This window comes from Orycteropus afer, unplaced genomic scaffold (assembly GCF_000298275.1).
Source record: "Orycteropus afer afer isolate SDZICR_OR568_19922 unplaced genomic scaffold, OryAfe1.0 scaffold00545, whole genome shotgun sequence".
Lineage (NCBI taxonomy): Eukaryota > Metazoa > Chordata > Mammalia > Tubulidentata > Orycteropodidae > Orycteropus > Orycteropus afer.
In genome coordinates this window covers 371,324-383,010 of record NW_006922132.1, presented here as the reverse complement: position 1 = coordinate 383,010, position 11,687 = coordinate 371,324, and the positions used below count along the sequence as shown (strand labels likewise).

Here is an 11,687-nt window from a genome sequence, read left to right as displayed (position 1 = left end):
ATCTCATTAATTTTGTCTTCCATCGCATCAGTTCTTCTCCTTTGCCCTTCCAATGTGTTATCTATTTCTGACAATTTAGTATTAATCTTTTGGATTTCTGTCTGCAGATTTAGAATCATTTCTAATTTTTCATTTATTTTGTCATTTTGTTCTTGTGTTTTCTTCCAAAATTCTTCTAAGTTTTCTTCTGTGTTTTCTTTGGTCTGTTTCTCAATCCTTTGAAGAAACCTAAAGATAATTCTTTTGAATTCCTTATCAGAGAGTTCCAATTCTGCTTCTTCCTCAAGGATGTGTTCTGGGTCTGTATCCTTCTCCTTGTTTCTACCACTTTATCCTGCTTCTTTGTGTGGACTGTGATGGTCTGTTGTTTCCGAGTCATCGTGGCATTGTTGTATTTATCTCTCTGTTAACTGTTTTTGAAGAGCAGCCAAGCATGATTCAAGCTCTTCTTGGTGGTTTTTTATCATTGGCCCGTTGGTGGAGAAGGAGGTAGTGGCTCTCGCTCATTAAGTGAAGTTGCAGGAGGTGTGTGTGTAGTTGTGTCTTATGGGGACTGTTGTTGTCTCCCACTCAGTGAGACACAAATTACAATTGAATAACCATCAAAAAAACTTTTCAGTCTTGCAGGTCTCGAGTGTCCTTGGGGTTGCTGGAGAGCAAAATGTGTTCTTAAGCTCCAGGAATCTGCGAGCGTGCTGTCTCCTTAAATATCCAAAATAGTCAAGCCACTTTGTAAGCCTTCAAAATGGCAGCACCAGACCTCTGGACTGGCAAAAGTCCACAGCTCAGCCCACCTTTCTCTTCACTTTCTCCATTTGTTCCCCAGCCACCATGCACAGTCCTCCGTGCAGTCCCTTGCTAGCAGGGTGATTTTTAGGTTAATTCTTAGGTCCTACCACCACTCAGAAATCTCCAAGCTGTCTGTACCATCAGGATCATTCAGGATCACTGCCAGACCTCAGCTCTGTCTGTCTCCTTTTTTGATATTTTCACACAAATTCTTCTGGTAGTTGGAGTTTAGTCCACTTCTATATCTTTCCCTTCAAGGCTCAGGCGTCCAGGATTATCTTCTGTGTCTGTGTTAATTGGTTTCCCTTTACTTTGTTGAAAAGGGTCTGTGCAGTCTTTCTGCCTAGTCCATCATCTTGCCGCATCCTGGGCTTTTCTTCTTGTCCTCTCTACCTGCAGCTATGAGTTGAAGAGTTGAGCTGCCTATCATTAATTTGGCCACCTGCTCTTTTTTAGGGCTGGACTGGTGTGAGGACAATGGAGGGTGTGAGCAGATTTGTACCAGCCGGGTGGAAGGGCCTCTGTGCAGCTGTGTGACAGGAACCCTTCAGGAGGATGGCAAGAGCTGCCAAGGTAGGCAACCTCTGTCTCAGAGAGGTCCCTTCCCAGGGCAGACAGTGGGAGCACAGGCATGCTCTTTACCTGGGAAGAAGGCCATGCCTGAAACCCACTCATTCAGAAACTTGCCTATGAACTCTCTATTCCAGAAAGTAAGAAGGAAAGATGGAGAAAACACTCCAGGACTCTAGCAGCACTTTTACTTTTTCACCTTTGGATCTTTTATATAAAAGATGAAGGTGAATTGAAAAAAAAACAAAGTTATCCAGCCATTTACAGGTCACATATTCATCATTAGTCTTGCCAGCCCAGTCCACTTGGGCTGGGGTTGAGGTTGGGATGACATGGCTCTAGAAAATACCATTTCCTGCAGTTCTCTTTGCACATGCTTTGCTAGGTACCTTCTGAGATTAGCAAGACTCTCATAAAGATTGGGTTAATTCTGCTCCTTTGCTGCTCTACTTGGGGCCTTTTGGATAAAGTGGGTTTCTGGCTATTTATAAAATTTCCTTTATTTAGCTGAAAAGTGTCTGATTCCTACTAAATGATTTTTTCTTTTTTTTTTTTTTTGTAAGACTTAATATTTTTCTCTCTGTTCACAGCCTCTAATTCTTCAATTGAACTTCAAGTTTGGATGATTCTTCTCATCATGACCCAGATTTCATTATGGCATTTTGTCTATAAAGCAGGCATGACCTCATAATTAACTCAAGGTTGCTATATAAAGTACTGTAATTTACTTACTTCAACTCTCTGTAGGATAAAAAGTGTGTGCCCTTAAGTCAGAATCTATTGGAAAGTTTGCAGTATCTCAGAGTGATGCCAATTGCCTCAAATGGTCAGAGATCTGGAAATGGATGTGATTCCCAGCTACTCTTTCAAAGTCAACAATTGGGCTTCTAAAAAGCCTGTTGTGAAAAGCATATATCTTGCCTAAAATTTCCAAACAGTTATCACTAGAAACTTTGGATCACATGAAAAACCAGTAACGCATTATATTCTGGTCAGAGAAATCTGACCAGAGAAGTCTGTCTAGCCAGTGCTAATCGTGGATCACAGTTTTTGCAGAAAGAGGGCCTGTTGGAACAATACCAAGAAGAACAACAGGAAGGTTTGATTCCCTCTAAGGAATCTTTATGATGTTTGCAGGTGTCTGATCTAGGATATGCATGTGTTGCCACCTTCTGTTTATGATGACGTGTTCTCTACTCACTGTGCCCTCCAACCTTGCCAGGGCAGTTCTGGTCACTGGGAATATTGTTTGCATACCTGGGGACTCCTTCCCCATTCCATACCATCAAGCCCAATCCTTTTTCTTTTACAGATTGACCAAATAATTTTTAATGTTTTATGCTTAAATAAACTTTGTGTTCAAGTATTCTCATTACTCAGTGGCTGGGATCATTCTTACCAATGTTTTTGCACACTAAATAGAACACCATGATATTAAAAAAAAAAAAAGGGGGGGGGCAATCGAATCAGAGCTTTAATGCATTTTGCTGTATTTCTGTTCCTGTATACTTACAGAGCATTAATAAGGCATTAAAAGTGCTGTGTGGAAGAAAAGCAGGCAGCATCCACTTCTTTAAGACACACACATGCGTGCGTGCACACACACACACACACATTTACTACAATTATCAACGAAATGGAGGTTCTGCTAAGTATATTCTTTGAGTGGTGCTTTTTTTAAGGTTAAAAACAAAGCAAGATCCATTTCAAGTTTATTTTGAAGTTGTTTTGGATTTACGCTTATGGCATTTTTGTATTTTTCTGGGAACTCATGGAGAGCTGAGCAGAAGTCTGTGGCATCCTTGCATGTGGTGTGGATGCAATTACTGTAGTCTTCTGTGCCAAAGGCACTGGCATCATGGGGCTGAAGACGTGCGGCTAGAGACTGAGGCTGGAACACACCCCCAGCTCTTTGGGCTCTGCCCCATGAGGGTCAACAAAGCCTAGTCACACATGCCATGTGGCTAAGAGTACAACTGATATGTGTGTATATATGTATATATGTATATATGTATATATGTGTATATATATATATATATATATATATATATATATATATATATATATATATATATATATATATATATATATATACACACATTGAAAAAAACTGCCATCAAGTCAATTTGGACTCATAGTGACCCTATAGGATGCAGTAGAACTGCCCCCCATAGAGTTTCCAAGGCTGTAAATCTTTACAGAAGCAGACTGTTTCATCTTTCTTCCTCAGAGAAGCTGGTAGGTTCAAGCCACCAACCTTTTGGTTAGCATAAATGCCATAACTATAGAACCACAAGAGCTCCTGACAGTTAGTATAAAGGGTGAAAAGAAGGCATCTGCTTTTACTTGGACATTAAGATCTTTGGGAAAAATGCTGAGCATTGAGACAGGTGAGGACATCAGACCACCTATTCTAGATGAGACACAATTCCTCTTCTTCCTCAGTGGGATAGGAGTTGATGTTATGTTCATATTCTCTTCCGTGAAAACCACCTCAATTTCAGAGCATTCCACACTTCAAGATCAGCAGATTCAGATACACTAATGCACTGTTTTCATTGACACAGTTTAAGGGTTGGTTTTTAAAAAAGTCAGACAGACTGTGGATTGATCACAATAATTTCTCACCTATTTTTTACTTGATTTCCATAGATGAATTTTAACTAAAAATATACAAGGAGGGAATATTTTGCATACTTAATAGCTCCTTTTTAAAATAGATGCTCATCTTAGAGTCATTAAACATTACTAAATTAAAAACTATCTAGCTTTTAAATTAAGTCCTTTCCTGCCACACTTTCGTTCTTAGCCATTGGTTTTCTAACAAGGTTGACATCCTTAAATTGTCTGTCATCAGGATATGTTAGGTCATGGTGCCAAGGCCATAAAAAAGAGCCCAGATGCTCTGTGGCTAAACAACAAAAGCTTCCTTGCCCACTCAAGGGGTCTGTGATGGTTAAGGTTGTTGTCAGCTTGGCTGGGCCCGGTTGAGTGGCTGGGAAGCTGGATGTAGTTATTCCCCATGGTGAGATTGGCAATCAGTTCCATGGTGAAATCTACTGGATTAGCTGATTAGCTGCTTTAGAGATGTGGTCTGCTTGCAGTATATAAGAAGCAGCTTTGAGGAAAGTCTCCAGCTTTTTGGCATCTTGAACCCTGCATGTAGCCAAGTCATCGTTCAGCAGCCTGCCGATCTTGGGACTTCTTCTGGACTTGAATTAGTGGCCTGCTGTATTGTTTAGTAACATTGGGACTATGCCCTTCTATTTGTTGATCTTGAGTTTGTCAACCTCAGCAGCCAGCAGCTGTCTAAGTGAAGAAAAGCTTTTAGCTTCAGTGAGTGGGGAGCAGGAGGCAGAGCTGAAGCCCAGGTTCAAGGGGCTTTCACCCAGCCCTAGAGCCTGGCACTTTGAACTCAGACTTAAAGTCTCCAAAGTGTAAGAGAATAAACTCCTGTTTGTTAAAGCCATCCCGTTTGTGGTATTTTCTATTAGAGCATCACAGAGGTAACCAACACAGGGTCTTGTCTTCTGTGTTTCCTTAGGATGGAGGCTGATGGAGGCTCCATCATCTTTTGATGCTGCTAGCCTGACATGAGGTTTCGGAGTAACACCAGCAAGGGACTAGAGCATGACTGACACTGAGTTCTTATTTGCTTCTGCCAGAGTGGAAATATCATTCCATTGGCCAAAGCAAGGCACAAGGCTATAACTAACTTTCAGAAAGTGTTAAGTGTGAACTTCCCATGTGCACAGAGAGCAAAGAACTAAAATGTTGGTGAGTGGGTAGTGACTATCACATTGTCTTTTAAGACTAGACACCATTTTGTTCTGTTATACATAAGGTTACATACACACAAGAGTTAGTGCCAACTAGACAGAAACTGACAACAACAACATCTGTGTTAAGGAGAGATATTTCCACATAACTAAACAAAGCAGCCACTCCTCGGAAGGAAGGTTGGGCAATCCTACTTCCGTAGTGATACTGCCTCGGAAACCCAAGGAGGGGTCGCTATGAGTCGGGGCCGACTCGACGGCACATAACAACAACAACAACAAACAAAGCAGGCCCCTTGGCTGATTATCTAGAAGGCAGAAGAACTGGGAGATGATCCTGCTCCTTATCAGTGAATTAGTTCACTGTTTCAAACATAACATCATTCAGTGTCTCAGTACCTGCTCCGGTACCTAGTGCTGCTCTGACAAGAAATATACCACAAATGGGATGGCTTAAACAAACGGGAGTTTATTCTTACAATCTGGAGGCTTTAAGTCCAAGTTCAAAGTGCCAGGCTCTAGGGGCTGGGTGAAAGCCCCTCAACCTTGGGGTCCAGCTCTGCCTCCTGCTCCTGGCCCACTGGAGCTAGAGGTGTTTCTTCACTCAGACAGCTGCTGGCTGCTGAGGCTGAGAAGCCCCAAGGTTGACAAGTAAAAAGGCACAGTCCCAATGTTACCAAACCACACGGCAGGCCATTAACTTAAGTCCATTGTATGTCCCAAGGTCAGTAGAGCATAGCAGGCTGCTGAGCAATGACACGGCTACATGCAGGGTCCAAGCATGCCATAGGCTAGAGACCATTCCCAAGGCTTCTCCTTATATACAGGAAGCAGACCATGTTCCAAAGGCAGCTACTCAGCTGCTTGTGGTAGATCCCACCATGGAGTTGATTGCCAGTCTCATCATGGGGATTAACTACCACCAACTGGCTAGCCACTCCACCAGGTCCAGCCAAGCTGACACACAAACATAACTACCACAGTACCTTAATTTTCCTATCTGTGAAATGAAAACATTGCACCTCTTTTAAAATATCCTCATGTTCAATGTAAGTTCCTTACAGACTGACACCAGACAAATGTAAACCGTGTGATGTTGTTGTTGTTGCCTTTGAGTCAGCTCTGACATATAGCTACCCCATGTACAACAAAGCAAAACTCTGTCCAGTCCTATGTCATTGTCATGATTGTTGACGTGATTGGGTCCATTGTTGTAGCTATTGAGTGCTTTCCAACCTAGAGGGCTCATCTTCCAGCAATATATCAGAAAATATTCTGTTGTGATTAATAGGTATTTTCCATGGCTGATTTTCAGAAGTAGATCATGAGGCCTTTCTAGAAGCTCCACTGAAACCTGTCCACCATTGGTGACACTGCTGGTATTTTAGGTTCTGGTGGCATAGCTTCTAGCATCACAGCAACATGCAAGCCATCACAATATGACAAACTGACAGATGAGTGATAGAAACCATATGATATAAATTAAAATAACTTCAGTGTATTGCCTTTTTCTGCTGTTTGGGGAGGGGGCTTGGAGGAGAAGGCACATGCTTAGCAAAGGTTAGAAAGGATGTTAATCAGAAATCTTGTTGACTTAGTATTTGCCTGATATCAAAAGAAACGACATCTTGGGGTCTGGTATTTTTGACAACTGGGAATTCAATGATTAGTTTCTTAATAAGTAGTAGGTATGCGCTGTACTCAAAATCCTAATGGCAAAACTTGAGAGCACTAATTATTTAACATTGTCTAATATTCTAGCTAATTTTAGAACCGTTTGACATTTAGTGAGAGCTTGAAATCTAATAAAACATCTTTCAACCAAAGGAATTAAGCAATTATCAAAAGATGACAATCCTGCAGGACTAGAATCACACAGAACTACTTCTGTACTAATTCTGAATTAATTAAGTATCTACCCAGTTCTGAACCCTCCAGCCTCTCTTCTGAAGCTCAGGGGAGTTGTACACGGTATTTCATTGCAATTTGGTCCTGATGAGAAGGACACAATGGTATTTTTCATTGCCCTGATGCACTGACATCTGCGGCACAAGCCAGCGGAGGGAAAAAAAAAAAAGAGCAAACAGCACCCTCTAGTGTCGTCTTTTTAAATTTGCACGAAACTAGACTGTGTATTGAACCACACCAGTCAAAATATGGCCCCCCTCCTTGAGACCTTACATGCAGAACATTACCAGAATATAGCTTTAGAGAACACATCAAATGCCAAGGACTTTCCGGAGAACAGTGTGAGATTTATTTTTACACACACAGTAAGCATCTTTCCAGGAAAATACCAGCTCTTGGCATCCCATGCAAATTTTGCCCTTAATATCTATTTCTCTAACATGTTGGCAAAAATAGCTGTCAAGAAAAATTAAGGATCTCTTTAAAATTTTGAGATATAAACAATCTGATCAAGAAAAGCCATGAAATATTTAGTGGTCTTTTTTCTCTCCCCAGCAGAATGTGAAATACTTTCATATGCAAGTAAGAGCACCACAGCGATAGCTCTGGTCTAAGTAATGGAAGGCTCTGTTTGTGATGGTTTAATTATGTTTGCTGAAATACAACTCTCATATAAGACAACATCACCACAGCAGAGGGACAGATCTCTGTTTCTATAGATAGAAATAAAACACAAAAGACTCAACGTTCCATAAAGAACTCAGCAATCAAATTCTATTTGCCGAGGAAACAAATGGAGGAAGAGTGTGTGATGTACATGCTGCGGCATGTTCCTGTCTGCATAGAGCCTCTAGGTTAGCTAGTGCTTTGTTCTTTAGCATAATGCACTGATTGTAAAATATTATTGTAACGAAAATATTCTCCCATTAGATGAAATAATACCTTATGCTAATATGGCATCTGTCATAACTAAGGCTTTACTACCTGCACTTAATATTGTTCAACTCTAAATCATGCTGCATTTTTTACAGAGAAATTAGAGGAAAAGTGTTAAGTTCAAGCCAAATCATACAGGGCATTATTTACTAAGTAAAGAAAAACACAAAGGCTCTCACATGTGTGTGCCCGTGTGTATAGATTTATTTAATACTTTCCAGCTTCTAAGGAGACATATTCAAATGATAACAAATCGATGTCAAGTCTATTCCAACTCATAGTGACCATATGTGTGTCAAAGGATAATTGTGTTCCACAGGGTGTTCAGTGACATTTTTTCGAAGTAGATTGCCAGGCCTTTCTTCCAAGGTACTCCTGGGTGGACTCTAACCTCCGACCTTTCTGTTAGCAGATGAGGGCATTAACCTTTTGCACCACCCAGGGACTCCATTAGAATGACAGTAGCTTGTTGTGTAGGAACAAAGAATCCATGAGACAGAATTTTTACTTATTTCCCCCTAACACTCCAAGCTGAAAGAACTGAAGAAGAAATTTAAGCCTTGAGTTGCAGTATTGAAATATTCTATGGGTAATATATTTAATGATGCAGGAAACATCAAAAGAAGATGGGAGGAATACACAGAGTCACTGTACCAGAAAGAACTGGTTGATGTTCATCCATTTCAGGGAGCATATGATCAAGAACTAATGGTACTGAAGGAAGAAGTTGAAGCTGCACTGAGAGAAATGGTGAAAAACAAAGCTCCAGGAGTTGATGGAATACCCATTGAGATGTTTCAACAAATGGAAGCCACACTAGAGGCACTCACTCACTGGGCTATGCCAAGAGATTTGGAAGACAACTACCTAGCCAACTGACTGGAAAAGATACATATTTGTACCCATTCCAAAGAAAGGTGATCCTATAGAATGTGGAAATTATCAGACGACATCATTAATATCACATGCAAGTAAAATCTTACTGAAGATAATTCAAAAACGGTTGCAGCAGTATATTGACAGAGAACTTCCAGAAATGCAAGCTGGATTCAGAAGAGGAGGTGGAATGAGGGATATCATTGCTGATGTCAGATGGATCTTGGCTCCAAGAAAAGAATACCAGAAAGATGTTTACTTGTGTTTTATTGACTTTTCAAAGGCATTCTATTGTGTGGATCATAACAAATTATAGATAACATTGAGAAGAATGGAAATTCCAGAACACTTAATTGTGCTCATGAGGAACTTGTACACAGACCAGGAAGCTGTTGTTCGAACAGACCAGGGGGACACTGCATGGTTTACAATCAAGAAGGTAGTGTGTCACGGTTGTATCCTTTCACCATATTTACTCAATCTGTATGCTGAACAAATAATTTGAGAAGCTGGACTATATGAAGAAGAACATGGCATCAGGATTGGAGGAAGAATCATTAACAAGTTGTGTTATGCAGATGACCACAACTTTGCTTGCTGAAAGTGAGGATGACTTGAAACAATTATTGATGAAGATTGAAGAATATAGTCTGCAGTATGTATTACACCTCAATATAAAGAAAACAAAAATTCTCACAATGGGACCAATAAGCAGCATCATGATAATGAGAAAAGATTAAAGTTGTCAAAGATTTCATATTGCTTAGTTCTACAATCAACACCAATGGAAGCACCAGTCAAGATTTCAGATGTCATATAGCATTGGGCAAATCTGCTGCAAAGGATCTCTGTCAATTGTTGAAGAGCAAAATATGTTTCCTTGAAGACTAAGCTGCACTTGACATAAGCCATGGTATTTTCAATCACCACATATGTATGTGAGAGCTGGACAATGAATAAGGAAGACTGAAGAAGAGTTGATGGTTTTGAGTTGTGGTGTTGGAGAAGAATGCTAAGAGTATCATGGTCTGCTAAAAGAACTAACAAATCTGTCCTGGAGGAAGTGCAGCCAGAATGCTCCTTGGAAGCAAATATGGCCAGACTTCGTCTCGCTTACTTTGACCGTGTTGTAAGGACAGACTATTCCCTGGAGAGGGATATCATGCTTGACAAAGTGGAGGGATAAAGAAAAAGAAGAAGGCCCTCAACGAGATGGATTGACACAGTGGCTGCAACGATGGACTCAGGTGTAGCAAAGATCATGGGGCTGGCGCAGGACTGGGCAGTGTTTCATTCTGCTGTACATGAGGTCACTATGAGTCGGAGACAAACTAACAACAACAACAAAACTTCAATTCCTTCGTGGAATAAAATTAAGGCATAAAATTCCACTGATATTACCCTAATTTGATTAGGCAAAAATACTATTTTATGGAAAGGGATAACATGTTTAATTATTTTGAAGTCTTGAAAGTCTTTGCATTATGTTGTTGTTGTTATGTGCCGTCGAGTTGGACCCGACTCATAGTGACCCCTTCTTGGGTTTCTACCCAGAATTAATAATTTTTTTAATGAAAAGATTATATTCATGTAAAAATTTGCTACAAAGTTAATTATCTATTAATCAAAGGCAGAAAATGCATGGTTCCATAGTATATTCTCCTTTTACTTGCCTCAAACATTCTTAATGCAACAGGCCTTCCTTATCCTTAGATGTAGCAAGCATAACGACATAGATCATTCAAATCAAGGAGTTAGTTGCCACGTGTATATTCAATCATGCTTTCTATGGGTTTTGGTTGATGACTGCAAAACAATGTTAAGGAATATTTGCATCTGTAAAGAGAAGGAAGTCTGCTGTCCTGAAAAGTCAGGATCAAAAAGCAATTTGGCAAACTAATTTGACAAGGGGGGAGTGATTTAACATATAATATAGAAGCTTCTAGGTGTCATATCAGAATCCTCCAGGCAGAAAATGAAAAGGGCTGTGGATAGCACAGAGCACAATTTTTGCTCTTAAAAAAAGGGCCCAAATTCTAAATGCTTTCTTTAAACCTACAAGAGAGAAGAAGAATGGAAATGTTCTGACTATTTCTTCAAGACTAGGAGAAATGTAGACGGTCTAGAGATTCTTGGCCACTGTAGATTATATTAAAATCACTTTTAACCTTTTCTTTTTCCCCTAAAAATTTACTTTCCCCAGTTAACATTAAGCAGAACCCAAGAACTGAGACAAAGCTTGTCTTAATCCAGAAGCCCTGGGTGGTGCAAACGGGTGATGCCCTTGGCTGCTAACCAAAAGGTTTGAGGTTCAAATCTACCCAGAGGCACCTGCAAAGAAAGGTTTGGTAATCTACATTCAAAAAGCAGCCACTGAAAATCCTGTGACATGTAGTTCCACTCTGACACACGTGGGATTGCCATGAGTCAGAATCAACTCCACAGCAGCTTTTTTTTTTTCCCTGTGTCTTAAAAATTCCCCAGGACCAGGCTAAATGATTTACCCAACAACAGCAACCAGTTTAAATGCACACTGTTTACACAAATTGCCCTGAAAGCATTGGCTGTCTAAATCATAGGGAAACACCTTATCTATCATATAACCCTAAATATTTGTTGTTTTAGGAAAAACAGTTTCCAACAGTCGTAACACGTGAAGACTTTATTGCATTTTCAGGCTTTATACCTAGAAACATAAATTCAGCAAAAGCCATTTTCTGATAGACCTCATATAGCCATGCACCCCCAACTGACACAAACAGAGAGACCTCACAACTGCATTTGCAAGAATGAGTTCTACTTTCTTTCCCTTAGAGTTTTCCAACTTTG

At 40.2% G+C, this 11,687-nt stretch overlaps 1 protein-coding gene across 1 annotated transcript in view; it reads left to right on the top strand.

Moving 5' to 3' along the window:
• LOC103209983 (alpha-tectorin) overlaps positions 1 to 2,050 on the top strand; it is a 246,120-nt gene extending 244,070 nt beyond the window's left edge. The window contains exons 28-29 of the mRNA XM_042782976.1: positions 1,246 to 1,362; positions 1,950 to 2,050. Coding sequence (XP_042638910.1) covers positions 1,246 to 1,362; positions 1,950 to 2,050 — 218 coding nt within the window. The remainder of the gene's footprint in view (positions 1 to 1,245; positions 1,363 to 1,949) is intronic.
• The last annotated feature ends 9,637 nt before the right edge of the window (positions 2,051 to 11,687 follow it).